Source organism: Nanorana parkeri, unplaced genomic scaffold (genome assembly GCF_000935625.1).
Source record: "Nanorana parkeri isolate BGI_ZX_2015 unplaced genomic scaffold, ASM93562v1 scaffold884, whole genome shotgun sequence".
NCBI lineage: Eukaryota > Metazoa > Chordata > Amphibia > Anura > Dicroglossidae > Nanorana > Nanorana parkeri.
This window is the reverse complement of record NW_017307152.1, coordinates 396,748-414,726: the sequence shown is the minus strand read 5'-3', so window position 1 is coordinate 414,726 and position 17,979 is coordinate 396,748. Positions and strand designations below refer to the sequence as shown.

Below are 17,979 nucleotides of genomic sequence, written 5' to 3'. Positions count from 1 at the left end.
AGTCTAGTCTCGGAGCTGGAAAAGTATTGGTACTTGTACCGAGTACTGTACTTGGTATCGGTGCGTCCCTACTACAAATACATTCAAGGACCTTAACTAGTAACAAAACTGGATCTTATTTGTGTATCACTCGGCTGTAGATCCTCCAATCATCTCTGAATTGGTGCTGACACTGTCCTTCCTTCTGGAGGGTGACTACTTTTGTTCCCCATGGTCCCTGTGTGTGTTGTAAAGTAGTCACCGCTCCAACCTCGCTCCTGTGAGGGACTACAATCTCACATTTAGTTTACTGATTTGTATTGTGATTGTAGTCCATCACAGGAGTGAGCTTGGAGTGGTGGCTACCAACACACGCAGGGACCATGAGGAACAAAAGTATCCCCCCTTCCAGAAGGACGGACAGTGTCAGCACCAATTCAGAGATGATTGAAGGATCTACAACCGAGTGATACACAAATATGATACATTTCTGTTAATAGTTAAATACTTGAATACATTAGTAAGGTTGGACTCCTGAGTTTAGTGTCACTTTAAGGTGAGTGAATGACTTAAAGTGATGCTGATGAAATCACTTACAATGGATGCTGCTGGTTGATGTTTAAATGTTTTTGTTTCCTGTAGAATCAGCTGTTCCCCGGAGCACTGGCCCTGATATCCTGTTTTAGGGTGGCTCCTTTCCCTTGCAGGGTCCAAGGGAGACACCTTTGTGTGTGCTAGTAAGCTATGTGTGTCTCCACAAACACAGCAAGGCAGACTACTCCCCTCCCCCATTCCTCCAAGCTAGTAGATGGACAACTGCTGGACACTGCTCTGTCCCTTGTGATCTTGTACTGGACAGGAAGTTTAGGGAAGCCGAGGTGAGAGTCGGAGCTGTTTGGAAACATGATGAGTGTAAGTGCTTGGGCAAAAATTGTAAGAAAAACTTTGCTGGGCAATCTGTATTTGTTTGATCTCCTAATGCAGGGGTAGCCAAACTCCCGCCCTCCAGCTGTGGTGAAACTACAAATCCCATGATGCATCTCTCTCCGGGAGTCATGCCTGTGGCTGAGATTCTTGCAATGCTTAATGGGATTTGTAGTTCCACCACAGCTGGAGAGCCGGAGTTTGGCTACCCCTGTCCTAATGTGTCATAAGAGGTCTTTTGCTTCTGGCTTAGAGATCCTAAGACGACGTGGCCACACACATTATCTGAAATTCTAATATTTCCATGTATAAATGTGACTGCAAAGCTCCGCAATGCAATACAAAGATTTGTACCTGGAGTCCGGAGCCTTGTCTGTCTGAACTCGCATCTTGTAAATGGCGAGAACGAGAAAAAAACAAAGGGGGGGGGGGGGTAATAATAAATCTCTGCAGTCATAAAAATGACCAGCTGCCCAGACTTGGCGCCTTCCTTCTAGGAAAGTCCCCTTTAAATCCCGAGATCTGGCTTGTTTTTCCGAGAAGGGAGTTAAATGTCATCTGTGATTGTCTGTCTGGGTTACAGGACTTGTGCTCCTCCTGTAGTACATCACATAACCTGGATTCAATACTGCACTTTATTACCTATAGAAAAAGTCACCTCATCCTTCAAGGGGCATGTCCCAGCTGGTGCGAGGCTTGGCAATGGAGGGCAAGAAATAAAAACCACAGGAGCTACTAAAAAACGGGAGAGTCGCAAAGTGTACAAGGTCCTCCTAGCAATCTCTTAATCCAATCCAGATCTACAAAACAAATATGAAACATGAAATGTTAGTGGAGGCAGCGATGGTACCCAGACACATACATGATCACACCATTACGTTAAAAGATTTTATACCCGCCACACATTATTTCCAGACTCACCTGACCTATGTTCATGCTTCACATCTTTTGGACTTGCCCGGCCCTCCGCCAGTTCTGGGACCAGGTATGCGCTCTTACTCAGAAATTTATGGACGCTCAGGTCCCCCGAGACGCTGCCTTCTTCCTACTGCATCACAACACTATCCCCCTACGTACTTACACCCACTCGCTCATCAGACACGTAGTCAACACGCATGTGTCCCGGCCCTATGGAAGAAACCCGAACCCCCCCACATTGGACAGGTCCTAGACCGCATCCAAGATATATACCTCATGGAAGACCTCACGAGCTCCCTTAAAACACAACAGTAGAGAGGCATCATGGCACACTCACAAACCAGCATGTAAAACAACTTGTCTCACCACTAAGGACAATGACAGAGGTTTGGATACACGTCTTCTGCAGAGGATGTGAAAGCCGCACTGCCGCGCCAAGGCACCTCTTATAGTGCGGTCCTAACTCTAAACTATGAGAGTCTCCATCTTGGAGCACATGGGGGCAGAAGATTTCAAATTGGGTGCAGGTTTGTCAGGAGGAAGCCCAGCCTCCTTAAAAGCACAGAAACACACAAGGGATCCCGCACATCCCAATGGCAGCTGAGAAACCCCATGCGTCGCTGCACCAAATCGGTCAAGCAAAACAAACGACAAACGTACTCAACAATTTGTCACCAAATTGTGTGCGGGATCCCTTGTGTGTTTCTGTGCTTTTAAGGAGGCTGGGCTTCCTCCTGACAGGCCTGCACCCAATTTGATATCTTCTGCCCCATGTGCTCCAAGATGGAGACTCTCATAGTTTAGAGTTAGGACCGCACTATAAGAGGTGCCTTGGCGCGGCAGTGCGGCTTTCACATCCTCTGCAGAAGACGTGTATCCAAACCTCTGTCATTGTCCTTAGTGGTGAGACAAGTTGTTTTACATGCTGGTTTGTGAGTGTGCCATGATGCCTTTCTACTGTTTTACTGTTCAAAGCCCATTTCGTGTGCACCTTACTGTATAACTGGTAACAAATTGTTGAGTGCGTTTGTCGTTTGTTTTGCTTTACCGATTTGGTGCAGCGACGCATGGGGTTTCTCAGCTGCCAATGGGATGTGCGGGATCCCTTGTGTGTTTCTGTACCTTTAAGGAGGTGGGGCGTCCTCCTGACAGGCCTGCACCCAATTTGATATCTTCTGCCCCATGTGCTCCAAGATGGAGACTCTCATAGTTTAGAGTTAGGACCGCACTATAAGAGGTGCCTTGGCGCGGCAGTGCGGCTTACACATCCTTTGCAGAAGACGTGTATCCAAACCTCTGTCATTGTCCTTAGTGGTGAGACAAGTTGTTTTACATGCTGTTTTGTGAGTGTGCCATGATGCCTTTCTACTGTTTTACTGTTCAAAGCCCATTTCGTGTGCACCTTACTGTATAACTGGTGACAAATTGTTGAGTGCGTTTGTCGTTTGTTTTGCTTGACCCTTAAAACACAACAACGCATCATTTTCCCGCACATGGCTCCCTTGGATGGAGTACATTCGGTCCCCTGAATACCTTACCCTCAGACGGACTTCTGAGACCTGACGTGTACTAAGATGCCAATCTTTATCCTTTACTGCTCTTACTCCCCTTCTTCACTCTTCACCCACTCCCACCTCCGGCCGGACCCGGCCCTTTCCATCTATCCTCCCCCCACCCTCCCTACTGCCTTCTCTACAAAGGCAACATCCCTTAGGCTGGGTTCACACCTAGGCGTATCGAATATGCGCGTTTGCCGCACGTTTTTACCGCGATTCGCGGTAAAAAAAACGCTCGTTTCCGAGTGCTACTTGGCTGTATCCCAATGGAAACGCGTGACAAAAACGCCCCAAAGAAGCTCCTGTACTTTGGGCGTAGGGCGTTTTGTAGCGCGTTCCTACGGCCTGTAGTACGCCCAAGCGTGAACCATACCCATAGGAAATAATGGGATTTCGGTGTTTGAGCGTTTTGCAGAGCGTTCGAATGCGCTACAAAACGCCCAGGTGTGAACCAGGCCTTACATTTGTGCAACTTGTACTTCAAACTACACCTGCAATATCAGAGGGATGCTGTTCCATCCATCACTCATTGACCTTTCTCCCTCCAACCCTGGGAGGGTAAGATCCTCCGTTATCCCTGTCGCTGTCCTTACTAGCGCACTAGAACAGAGGACGTTACAGATCAACAGCGCAATCAGAACGTGCGACAACTCTCACCCTACCTGTTCTCACAACCAAATGTTGATTATTACATGAACAGTTGTATACACTGCACCATGGACGCTATATTTGTCTCGGCGTTGATCAACTTGCGTTGAATATCTGCACTTATTTGACTTACCTGCATTTTTCCTTTCTGTAAAACCTAAAAAAATCTTAAATAAAGAATCTATAAAAAAAAAAAAAAGCTTTGAAATATTCTTTGGTTTATTCAATGACTGCAGAGCCAATCCGAATTCAGGTCTTGGTGATCTATGTACAGTGAGAGGAAGTACGTTTGGTTGTTCTGGGTTACTGGCCTTCATCTGCACTCTGTGAATAGCTGGATAAGCACATTCGATTTGGATTTACAAATGTGCATTTGCAGTAATGATAATCATTACTCATGAATTGTTAAAAAGCTGCACACCTATGAAGTTCTCCTCAGAACACAGAAGGAAGCAGCAAGAAAGGTGTTTTTTTACCTCAGTATTATAAGCTTTTGTATGCACCAACAAGGTGTACTGTGAAAGCTGTGCCCAAAAGACCAGTCACCGGTACTGTCTGTGGTCTCATCAGCTGATCTTTTCCCCATTACTTACTTAGTGACATTAAACCCTCAGATTTTTTAACATAAAACAATACTGTAATGTGCGCCTTACTGTAATCCATGGTAGTTTCCCTTCTCTTTGCTGCTCTTCCTTTTAAATCCTCATGTCTTCTCATGCTGGGGGAGAACTTCTGTTTTGCAGCAGACTGCCTTGTCTCTGAAATGGATACATGGTGTCTGTGTGTAGGTTCACAACCTGAGCCAGCACTACAGGAAGAGGCACTCAGCTGCAAAGGGAAGTTCTCCCCCAGCATGAGAAGACATGAGGATTTAAAAAGGAAGAGCAGCAAAGAGAAGGGAAACAACCATGGATTACAGTAAGGCGCACATTACAGTATTGTTTTATGTTAAAAAATCTGAGGGTTTAATGTCACTTTAACATACCTTGCTCCACACTCTGTGTCTCTATATGGAGGCAGCCATCTTGGTAGAGGCAGGACTTTGCTTCCTTATGTCAGAGCTGCTCCTTTATGACTGGTGGGGTACTGGTCAAAAAGCAGCAAAAGAGCTGCAGATAGCTCATATCGATTTCCAGTCTGGCCTAGTGCTGAGGCAGCGTTCATTGCTAGGTTACTGCTGTCTTCTGAAAGGCTATGCATGATTTATGACCAGTCACACACAATAATGGCCAACATTGGGATATGCAGGGATATTAGAATATGGAGGGAGCAGTACATGATGTGCTGGGCAGTCCAGACAGCAAGAAAGTAGACTAGTCTGCATCTATACATGAGAAGAGTGTTTGTGGAAGAAGAAAGGTTAATGGACTTTTCGGTACATGCACTTAGTCTTTAAGACTTCCAGAATCTCCAATTACATTTAAAAAAAAGCCCTGGAATTGGTAAAATAATACATTTCTGACTTGTATCCAATCCAGCCTGGAGAGGCTGTTCTGTATCCTCTATAATAACATATTATTTACCTTCTGGAACTGAATGTCTTGCAATACTGTCACGCAGTAGGCACCTCCGGTAATCCAGAGTCTGACAGGCCTGGTACGTCAAGGAACACCTACAACACAATCATCAGTTTAGATCTATACATGATCCATCTTCCCACCAAATATTATAAGCCTAATGTTAAAATGCCACCACTTGAGATGCTCGGGAGACTGCCCTATTCACGTCTAGGAGGGCTCACTGTGCAGGTACAGCCAACTGTAAACATGGTGCAAGGCAGCAGCTGTCCTACACACGCGAGTAACTGGAGGACGGATTTGTAGATTTCAGTCAGGAGGGCTAGGCAGGGTGGGCAAGTATACTTTTGTCCTTTGGCAGGTCACCTCTCTGCCCTTAGACTGTGAATGGACTCTGAAGGAGCAGCAACAGACTGATGAGGGCCGGTTCACACCAGAAACAGTGCGTTCCAGAGCGGTTGGGCTCTGGAACGCAATGAATAGCATTTCGGCCGGCTCCTTGCATTCAGGGGCGAGAGGGGGAATGCTGGTGCATTGAAGTCAATAGCACCGCAGCCACGCCTCCGCCCGCAGTGTGATCGCTCGCACCCGAATGAGTGGCACATTAGTGCCTGCGTTCCAGTCCAGTGCGATCTGTAAAAATAGTGCTTGCAGCACTGGACCTGAACACAGGTACTAATGTGATCGCACTGAGGGCAGGGGCGTGGTTGTGGTGCCACTGACTTCAATGCACCGCCACGCCCCCTCCCGCAGGAATGCAATTCAGTGCGTTCCAGACCCGACCGCTCTGGAACGCACTGTTTCTGGTGTGAACCGGCCCTGAGGTCACCTTTCTGTTAGCACATTCTATGTCACTACATGTTCATGCAGCACAACTGACTGTCCCCAAATGCTGCCTCTAAAAGGTGCCCATACACCTTACGACCATCGCAAGACCTTTGTCTTGCGATGGTCGTATGCTTATTGAAAGCTCGTACGAACTGCCCATCTTGGACAGGCAGATCGTACTTGTGATCATCGAAAGCCCGCCCCGCTGAGGGGCGGGCTTCCGATGACCGCAATGCAGAACGGGCAGTGTGCACACCGGCCCGTTCCACAGCTATCGAACGAGCAGGCTAGAACCCCGCCGACAATCGTACGATTCTCGGCGGGTTTTTGAGCATGCTGGTTCGACAAAAGACGTGCGACCGTACAGTAGAAACGGTCGCACGCCTTCCATACACTGTACGATTCTCGTACGATCGCGGGATTTCCCGCGATTCTCGTACGAGAATCGTACAGTGTATGGGCACCTTTACTCTCACAGTCTGAATATTTTTTTACTGGGCTTTACAAGGGACTGACATGAGGTAAAATTCTGGCATTTGTGCTAATTGAAACAGCCATTATTTTAATACAAATGCTTTATTTAGTGTACAGAATATATATATTTATTATACACAATATTCAGACCCCCTTCACTTTTTTCAGTGTTGTTATGTTGCAGCCTGATATTACAGTAGTTTAAATTCTTTTGTTCTCATGAATCTACACTTAGTACCCCATAATAACAAAGTGAAAACGGAATTTTGGAAATGTCTGTGAATTTATAAAAAAGTAAAAACTGAAATATCACATTGGCATAAGCATTCAGACCCTTTACAACATCACTTGAAATTGAGCTCAGGTGCCTCCTATTTCCCTTGATCATTGCTGAGGTGTTTCTACACCTTGATTGGAATCCACCTGGGGTAAATTACATTGATTGGATATGATTTGGAAAGGCTCACACCTCTCTATAGAAGGCCTCACAGCTGACAATGCATTCTGTATCAGAGCAAAAGCCATGAGGTCATAGGAGCTGCCTGCAGAGCTGAGACAGGAATATTGCAAGGCACCGATCTGGGGAAGGCTACAAAAACAATTCTGCTGCACTGAGGGCCGGTGTGCACAACAAACTCCGCTTTCCAGTGCGTTCGGCCTCTACTGCAATAGCAAAAAGTTTCCCAGCACACTCACCGGCCAGCAGGCAAAAAAACTTGTCTCACCGAATAGGTTAAAAACAGAGGTTTGGATACACGTCTTCTGCAGAAAAAGTGAAAGCCGCACAACCGCGCCAAGGCACCTGTGATAGTGCGGTCCTAACTCTAAACTATGAGAGTCTCCATCTTGGAGCACATGGGGGCAAAAGATCAAATTGGGTGCAGGTTTGTCAGGAGGAAGCCCAACCTCCCTAAAAGGCACAGAGACGCACCAAATCAGTCAAGCAAAACAAATAGCAAACGCACTCATCAATTTGTTGGGAGAGAGAGAGAGAGGAGAGAGAGAGAGAGGGGAGAGAGAAGAGGAGAGAGAAGAGGAGAGGAGAGGAGAGGAGAGAGAGAGAAAAAGAAACTGCACTTTACAAATGAAAATAAATATATATAGCATATATAATTGCTCCACAAGCCATTTCGTAATTTCATGTTATTAAAAGATACCTTTCCATGTAAAACTGCAGCAACAACCATCGCACGACTTTCGTTGTGCGATGGTTGTAAGGTGATTAAAATTACGTACGATCTGCCCATCATGGACAGGCAGATCGTACTTGCGATCATCGCAAGCCCTCCCCGCTGAGGGGAGGGCTTGCGATGATTGCAGTGCTGAGCGGGCAGTTTTTCGCTTGCGCACACTGGCCCGTGCAGCATGCGTCTTTAGAGCACGCCACCAACCCGACGATTTTCGGCAGGTTTTCCAGCGCGCTCGGAAGACGAAAGTCGTGCGACCTTACAGTAGATGCGGTCGCACGCTGCCCATACACCTGCCGATTATCGTATGATCGCGCGATCGCTCGCGATTATCGTACGATAATCGGCAGCATAAGAGATAACTACTTATACAGGGATACAGAAACTGCAACTGTCCTCATTAGAGTTCACAAGGTGGTTATAATGAACCTGACACTCTCATTCAGGAATCAGTATGCAAAGGACATGGGGAAACAAACAGCAATGCCTCCAGAACAGAAACGGGTAGAAAAAAAAGCAAACATTTATAAATGGCAGGTTCTCTTTAGGTGGGCCTACCTGCTCCAGAGATGTCCTTTAGGGCAAACAGCCTTTTTACTATCAGCGAATGGAAGGACTTGCTTACACAGAGTGCAGTATTCTGGGAACATTTGCTTGTTCATCTTCTTCTCAATATGCCCAATGAGCACCTGCATAAAGCAAATACAAGACAATGAGTTGCCAAGCAACTACAATGGACTGTTCTTTAAAGAGCAAATACGCTGTAATATTAAACATGATGTGATGAAGGGGAAGTAGACACAGTACTTGGTTTGTCTATTTATGAAGGTTTCAGTGTGTTTCAGAAGTGTCACATTTAGGGCACACTCAAATCCTGTTTCCCTCCACACCGGCTACCATGGTAGATCTGGCAGCTTACCCGGTAGAGACGTTGGGGTCTGCTCACCATTATCCCTTTCTCACCATAAAACAATAACAATACACTGCAAGAAAACGCATTTCAAGTAGAAATCCTTCAATGATTACTGTGCATCCATGCAGCTGAAAAGCAGTGGGAACTATGTACAGCTAGGGAGGCAAGTGTTCGATCAAAGTTTGTGACTGCGTTAGAATGTGTGACCGGTGACGTGGTCACACATTTTAACATAATCCCGCCCAGTTTTTTGGCAGTGGAATGTGTGACCACACATTTGGTCACACATTTTAACGCAGTCACGCCCATTTTCCCCGGTGTTAAAATATGTGACCGGCAAAAGGTGTCAAATTCAAAGGTTTCTCAGCTGTTCCGGGGCAGATCGGCATCGTATGTGCAGGAGAACCGATCTGCCCTGGAACAGCTGATCGGTCCTGAAATGTCACTTCTATCCGACTTTGTGAAATGTGAGATCGCACTCACAAAGAAGTGACATTTTAGGACGGAGTCACTGTTCCAGGGCAGATCGGTTCTCCTGCACATACCATCTGCGATGCCGATCTGCCCCGGAACAGCTGAGAAACCTTTGAATTCTACACCTTTTGTCGGTCACATATTTTAACACCGGGGAAAATGGGCGTGACTACGTTAAAATGTGTGACCAGTCACACACTCCAACCCAATCACAATCTTTGATAGAACACAGACATTAAATAGAACACACAATTCCTGTCCGTGAAGTAAAACACACACACACACACACACACACACATATATAAAAAGTGAATAAAAAACAAGCGTTTAAAATACACAAACACACAAGTACATGTGATACTGCACACTCATAGGTGTCGCTGGCATCAGAACCTCAGCTTTCAGAAAAGCAGGCAAGGCTAAAACTTTTTTTTTTGCCGTAGTTCTCTATAGCGTCCCATAAGGACATATACTAATGCCCTCCTGTGACCCAAAACTCTAGTAACTCAAGCTAGTGCCTGCTATATGCTGACAGTGCAGAGCCGCGCTGCAGCCTAGACGGATCCCAACAAAATTGTCGGGATCCACCCTGCTGCCTGATTAAAAGCTGGCTTTGCCTCTCTAGAGGTAGAGCCATCTGTGCCCGCACCCCCGTCCGTCCAGTCAGCGCTGGAGGAATCGAGAGGGGAGGGGGGAATCTTGACAGTCACGGCTCTCTGCAGGGAGATGATCGGGGACTGAGTGATGGGCGGTATGCGATTATTCAGTTCTCGATCAATAGAGCCAACATGTGATGGCCTCTGTGTCACACGTCGGCTCCAATTATGGGGGTGCGTGGATTTCACTCTCCCCACAGTTCTCCTAAAACATTCAGAAGACACGGCTGTATATCAAGCTTATAAAACATTGAAGACCCCCAGGCGCACAGCATTTTAAATGAAAGTAATAACACCTTTATTTCAATATTCATTCTCTTGAAGAGCTACAGCCGCCATTGGAATCTTTAGCATCCAACACTTCTGGGTGTCTCAGCGGCCTGTGTGCAGCATGGTGCAGCTCAACCCATGACCAAGACATCACTAGTGTTTCTGCAGAGAGACCGAGCAGGGGTGCCATAGGTATCCCACGTACCAGCTGAAGATTCAAATGGCGGCTGTAGCTGTGCAAGAGACTGAAATCAGCGGTGAGGGCAAAAAAAAAAAAAAGGGCAATCCTTCTAGACAAGAGCTGCACTTTAAATGGAACCTCTCATTCTGGCTGTTACCTGTCAGAAATAAAGGTTCCCAACCAGGGATGGAGAAAATTTAATTTTGTCAGGTTAAAACCGAAACCATTTTTTTCCCCCGGCCTTTTTCAAATATTTTTATTATAATTTTTTTTCTACTTTACCGTTAGGGGTTTTGGGGGATATTCCTGGGTCTAAACAGACTAGGGCTGCAACCAAGTAAACGATTAAGCGATAATGAAACTAGTTGTCAACTATTCTCATTATCGATTAGTTGGTTGGATCCCCCAGCTCTCTCCTCCACGCTGGGAGGAGGACACAGCAAGCAGTGGGCGGGTGCAATAGCCGGCCCGCTATTGCAATTTGAAATGCCCAATAGCAGGCTGGCTATTGCACCAGTCCACTACCTGCTGTATGTACATTCAGCTGCCGTCTGTGGAATCTTGCTACTGGCAGCTCTCACTCCCTGGCTGAAGCTATTCAAGCGCCATGTGCTGACAATATAAATTCTCAAAAAAAAAAATTATACAAAAAGGTGGGAAAGACAAATTCCGCTGCGGGGGGTGCGTTGCTGTGCCATTCATTTCAAACGCACCTTCCACCCACAGTGTAATCACCCACACTGGAACGCACGGTACGGCAATGCTGTGCGATCCAGTGCAGTGCGATTGCAAAATATTGTGCATGCAGTTTTATTCTGAAGTAAACTTTGCAACACTCCATTAGTGTATTTTATTTAAAATTAAGGATGATACTTAGTTTTTTTAATCCGATTATTCAAAACAATAAATCGGCCAACTAATCGATTATGAAAATAATCATTAGTTGCAGCCCTAAAACAGATAGATTTTTCCCTTTTAATATAGAAAAAGAGATTGAGGACAGAGTCCTCAGTCTCTTTTCTGCAGCCCGTTATGAATAAACAAGAATCCTCTATCCTGAGTGCTCCTGTTCATCCATAAACTAAGGCGATAGTAACTGATACTATGTCCACAATCATGAATGAACAGGAAGTGATGTAGAGGACTTCCTGTTCATTCATAACTGGGGACACAGAAAGTATACTATGACCTCAGTTATTTACAAACATCAGTGATCAGTACCGATTGCTGAGTGTTTGTACTGCGCTCTCCATCCTGACTGCTCCGCCTGTCACAGGAGGCCGAGCTCTCCTCCCCACACCGTTCCACTTGGCCTCCTGACAGTTTGTCTCCTCCCCACTGGGTGCTGGCAGCTAGACCAGCTTCATGTCCCCCCCAATCCCTGCTGCCTCTGCCGACACAGGCGGGGGACAGCAGCGGGGATCGGAGGGGACACAGTCCAGCGAGGAGGAGGAGAGAAGCTAGGGATGCACCACATTTGTGGTCATTTTGGTACTATAGGCATTTTGTCCATAGTACCATTTTTGGACAAAATGTGTCGACGGACGAAATTTCGGTGCATCCCTATTCCCAACCAGTGTTAATGGCTATAACCCAAATTCCTGAACTAAAACCACTTCAGGTTGTCGGTGATATCTACCTCTAGTGTTGAACAGCAGCCTTGGCTGTGGGAGGCAACAGTCAATGAGTTTAAAAAGTGACATTAAACCCTCAGATTTTGTAACATAAACCAATACTGTAATGTGCGCCTTACTGTAATCCATGGTTGTTTCCCTTCTCTTTGCTGCTCTTCCTTTTAAATCCTCATGTCTTCTCATGCTTGGGGAGAACTTCTGAGCACTACAGCTGAGTGCCTCTTTCTGTAGTGCTGGCTCAGGTTGCAAACCTATACACAGACACCATGTATCCATTCCAGAGACAAGGCAGTCTGCTGCAAAACAGAAGTTCTGACCAGCATGAGAACAGATGCAGATTTAAAAAGGAAGAGCAGCAACGAGAAGGGAAACAACCGTGGATTACAGTAAGGCGCACATTACAGTATTGGTTTATGTTAACAAATCTGAGGGTTTAATGTCACTTTAAGGTTACCCTCAACAAGGACCTACTGCGTCTTAAATAAGAGCAATATTGGACTGCGACACAAAGACAAACCTTTGAAAACAAAAGGCAAATTACTGAACAGCAATAATGTAACAAGACTAGATAAGGCACCTGGACTGTCCTATCTTCACCGTCTTTGTTGGCCATAAGATAGGCACAGATACCACGGGTAGGGACACTGGTATATTCTGTGATGCCAGTGTGTAGATAGACTTCTCCCAAAACATGTTTCATGTTTTCCTTGGTCAAATGTGCCTCCAGGGCTTCAATTTTCTGTTGAATTTCCAAAAGACTTTCATCAGCTGGAGAAGACTCTACATCAGGCTCTGCAGTGTCTCTCGATGTACTTCCAGAGCTATCGCCATGCTTATCCTCATCCAGGTCCTTTTCTTCCTCAAATATGCTGCCCTCAACAGGGGCGTCTTCAGTCCTGGAAACCTTCGATTCCTGGAAAGATTGTTTCCGCATTGCTTCATAAGTGATTTTCTTAAAAGACTGGTACCAAATTTTCAGAAGAAAAAGTCGGAACCTCCAAAAGTACAAGGGCCCCCCATCTACCTTTTTGTCCAAGGCATCCATTAAAAACTGAGGGATGACCTTGTCTTTCAGGATCTTCCAGCGCACAAGGTCTGTCAGGTCCATTTGCCGGAAGAGATTTTGGCTAGAGCTCTCGAGAAGCTGAGCTGCAGCTTCCTCAAATGTCTTGAGGACCACAAAGTTGACCTGAAAGTTCTTGTTCACTGGATGAATTCCGTTGTTCAAGCCTTCTGAGGTGATGCAAGCAAGATATGCTCCAAAGGGACTGGTGGCAATGCCGTGAGATTTCACTGACCCAAACATCTCTGACAGGTTAATGAGCTGATGTTCAAACTTTAAAGCAAAGCTTGTGAAAAGAGGTATCAACTGCTGAACCTTTCCATCAACAGAACAGGAATAAATAGTTCCATTCTGCTTGTCAACAGACAAAGAAATGATAGGTAAGGAGTGAAGTCCAGTTACGTGGGAATTGTGAACATTGAGTCCTGCTTTTGATATCAACAACAAACACCAAAAAACATAGCAACCGCGGGCAGCAACCACAAGACTGCAGCTGCACTTCTGGTACGGGTGATAGAGAGCTATACACTTAATACTGTTGACTGGCAAATGGTCAACCTCTTGCCAAAGGATCACCGGCTGCCGCAATGTGAAGTATCCTTTGACGGCCTTTAAATTCACTGGGATGATTTTGACCGGGCCCAAACTGCTGCCTACAATCAGTCCACTCATTTTACGGTTGCTGTGCTCATACTCCCACCACGCCAAGGCGCTTGGTGACTCGACCCCAGACATGATGGTGTTGCAGGAAATAATGGAGGTGCGGTCCTTTATAGGGAGCTGGAACTGCCAAATGGCAACATCTCCATTTTCAAAGAGGACGGCCAACAGAACAGTGCCAACATCTCGGCAAGTGTTGTTTTCCATGATCTCCTGAGTAGTGCATATGCTGGACCACTCCATCCGCACAGGGGTCTGCATGCTGTGCCGCCTTTGGTACTCAGGAAAATCCTCCAGTTCTGAATGGACGGCATCCTCAGTCACTGTGTAGTTGCTCTGAGCTAAACGCTCACCATACATTTCCGTCAGGTCTGCCAATTGCTTCCATTGCAGTCTGTCGACATTTGCATTGATGGTCAACCGGTTATCCAGAGTCAGCGCAGCTAGAAGGCATCGTCCATTGGCATCGCAGCCCGCAGGAGTCCAGCAGGCATATTTGTATCCTTGCAAGGGTGGAAGTCCTTTTCCTTCAGGGTTAAATACTCTGTCCAACATAAACTTTTGGCTGATTGTCGGGTCATTTGACCTGGCAAACTTCGCTCTGCACTGCTCCACTTCCTTCGGGGAACCGATCTGCAAAGATGAAAGAGACAGATCAGTATGCAGATAAGGAGTTGCTAGAACCAGACATTAGCCATGCAGGGCAAAACAATACTCACTTTAACGTACACTTCCCTTTACTACATTCCCTATGGGGAGCAGAGAAACACAGACCCTTCCTTTCTCTACATTCCCTATGGGGAGCAGAGAAACACAGACCCTTCCCTTTACTACATTCCCTATGGGGAGCAGAGAAACACAGACCCTTCCCTTTACTACATTCCCTATGGGGAGCAGAGAAACACAGACCCTTCCTTTTACTACATTCCCTATGGGGAGCAGAGAAACACAGACCCTTCCTTTTACTACATTCCCTATGGGGAGCAGAGAAACACAGACCCTTCCTTTCTCTACATTCCCTATGGGGAGCAGAGAAACACAGACCCTTCCTTTCTCTACATTCCCTATGGGGAGCAGAGAAACACAGACCCTTCCTTTTTCTACATTCCCTATGGGGCGCGGAGAAACACAGACCCTTCCTTTCTCTACATTCCCTATGGGGAGCAGAGAAACACAGACCCTTCCTTTCTCTACATTCCCTATGGGGAGCAGAGAAACACAGACCCTTCCTTTCTCTACATTCCCTATGGGGAGCAGAGAAACGCAGACCCTTCCTTTCTCTACATTCCCTATGGGGAGCAGAGAAACGCAGACCCTTCCTTTCTCTACATTCCCTATGGGGAGCAGAGAAACGCAGACCCTTCCTTTCTCTACATTCCCTACGGGGAGCAGAGAAACGCAGACCCTTCCTTTCTCTACATTCCCTACGGGGAGCAGAGAAACGCAGACCCTTCCTTTCTCTACATTCCCTATGGGGAGCAGAGAAACGCAGACCCTTCCTTTCTCTACATTCCCTACGGGGAGCAGAGAAACGCAGACCCTTCCTTTCTCTACATTCCCTACGGGGAGCAGAGAAACGCAGACCCTTCCTTTCTCTACATTCCCTACGGGGAGCAGAGAAACAAAGACCCTTCCTTTTACTACATTCCCTATGGGGAGCAGAGAAACACAGACCCTTCCTTTCTCTACATTCCCTATGGGGAGCAGAGAAACACAGACCCTTCCTTTCTCTACATTCCCTATGGGGAGCAGAGAAACACACGCTTATGCTAGAATTGAGGGCTTTTGAAAGGCGTACTGAAGCAGGGTTCTGTGATGTTTTCAGGAAGCTACCGTATGTCCAGCATCCCACCACCAGCCATGATATGCCTGCATTGCATAAATGAGCACAGAGACACAGTGGTGACATCACTGGGTCTAATACAGGGATGGACAAACGAGTATGGATTCCAGAAGCCAGTCTGTCCAATCCCAGAGCCAGCAGGATTTTGTTTTAGGAGTCTGCTCCATTGACAACAACTAGAGGGAACATCAGAAGTTAGGAGCCAGATGTCATTTATAGGAAGCATTGGGATTTGTCCAGCGCTGGTCTACAATAAGGTAAGTAACAAAAACGCAAAGGTTTTATTTACAAATGTTATTAACAAAGGGGGAAGGAACCGGGGACGGCAAATTCTACGCAGAATAAACTTCAAAGTAGGGATGCACCGATCCCGGTTTTTCAGTATTAACCTCCCTGGCGGTCTGATTTTTTTTTTAACTTTCAAATTTCCCACCGGTTCCGCCCCCTGCGACACGGACGCTTGTAAGGGACGGAACCCGGATGCCGGCATCGGCCAGAGGACACAGCGCGGATCGTGGACAAGGCAAGTAACGCACTGTGTAATCCCGAGTGTGGCTCGCGGTTACCGCTTTTGGTAATTAAAATTAACCCCGAGCCACACTCGGGATTACCGCCAGGGAGGTTAAGTACGAGTACCGATGTTAATTTTTTGGTACTCACCGTTACCAAGTACCGATACCGGTACTTCTGGTGGCATAGGGTCGGCTTCCCGGACAATTGTCCGGTAAGCCAGGCAGCGTGTCATTACCCACCGCCCGACTCGATTGCCCGGGAAGCCCAGCTGGCCGAGGGACTGGTACGTTAATGACTGCTGCTAAGGATCTATGTGAGGGAAGTGAGGTGCCTGCAGGGTGGGAGTCGTGTCGCCATATTATCAGATTTGTTTGCACGGCTCGACACTGATTGGCTTGGAATCCGGCTTCCAAGCCAATCAGCACCGAGGCGGCCAAACACCATGGAGCCAGCTTCCCGGCTCCATGCTTCCTCGTGGCACCGGCGGTCAGAGGAATTCTCCCTCTGACTGGAAGTTGCAGTATCGGGAAAGGTAGCGGTACTCGGCACCAATACTAGTATTGGTACATCCCTACTTCAAAGCCTATCTCTATTTTATTGGTTATTTTGCTTTGGATAGAAGGGTGAAGGGTTAGATCATTGGTGCCTGTGCCCCCCATTGGGAAGATTCCCCTTCTATTAGTCCCAGTGACCACTGTCACCCAGAAAGAAAGGGAAGACACTGGTACCCTCTCACTTTGGGAGATCTCCTCCCCACTCCTGTTGTGTCTAAAGGACAGGAAGTGACATTTTCCAAATGGAACACAGAAAGCAAAACATAAACGGTCAGCTTAACCCTTCACTGCTCCTTCCAAAACTAAAAAGAACGTTTTGTCTCTACATACACGTTACACAGTGTCACATACATAGGCAGCAATGAGCTCGTAGGTGAACAAGGATCCCACTTTCCCCCAAATCATCAGGAGGGGGCCCCGGTGTGCTCGCAGTATACTCTACTACATACAGCAATGCTCCACGGGTGACTCGTTCCGCATAGCACTGGATGAAGGGTGCCGGCTGTAGCTCCGCCTTACCCGGAGGAAGCAGGTCTTGTGCGGGGCGGACACACAGGTGCGGTGCAGGGTGAGCTCCGGGCTGTTGCCATGGATATCACACAATTGTTCCAGGACGGAGACATTGCTGCTGGTGCACACGGACAGCCTGTGGTCCTCCGACCAGGACAGCGGATCCAAACCGGTCACCGCCTGCAACAACTTCACCACCGGCTCCCGCTTCCCGACCGACAGACGGAAGCTAGGTCGCGGGTCCTCAGAACACCCCGGCCCCCGCTCTGGCTCCGACATCGCTCTTACTACAGAGCCAGGCACAGCGACGTCATCAGAGCGCGCCCGGAGAACAGAGAGTGGACCCCTGCTGCCATGGGGACAGGGCTGTCCTCCACAGAGCCTGTCTGAACTCACAATTATTCGGCTGATTACCCTGTAGCAATGTCATGTTAATGAATACATTGATTACCAATAATAATAAATGAGAGTAATTTATTATCTTAATAAGATAAAAACATGAACGTATATTTTTATTTTTATATTATGATTTCCATACAGGGTAATACTGATACTATTAGTACAACTTATTCTATTATTACTAATAATAATACTAATAATAATGTAAAACATTTTTTTAACAAGTATAACAGTATAACATAAGTAATTTATTATCATAATCATTTTACTTAATATTA

At 46.7% G+C, this 17,979-nt stretch overlaps 1 protein-coding gene across 1 annotated transcript; it reads right to left on the bottom strand.

The window, feature by feature from the left end:
- Positions 1 to 1,603: 1,603 nt before the first annotated feature.
- GTF3C4 (general transcription factor IIIC subunit 4) lies at positions 1,604 to 17,606 on the bottom strand. The gene is made up of 5 exons (XM_018565758.1): positions 17,312 to 17,606; positions 12,737 to 14,515; positions 8,590 to 8,720; positions 5,549 to 5,637; positions 1,604 to 1,703 (listed from the first exon to the last, which is right to left on the bottom strand). The coding sequence occupies exons 1-5, from the start codon at positions 17,579 to 17,581 to the stop codon at positions 1,639 to 1,641; spliced, it is 2,334 nt and encodes a 777-aa protein (XP_018421260.1). The 5' UTR covers positions 17,582 to 17,606; the 3' UTR covers positions 1,604 to 1,638.
- Between the last annotated feature and the right edge of the window lie 373 nt (positions 17,607 to 17,979).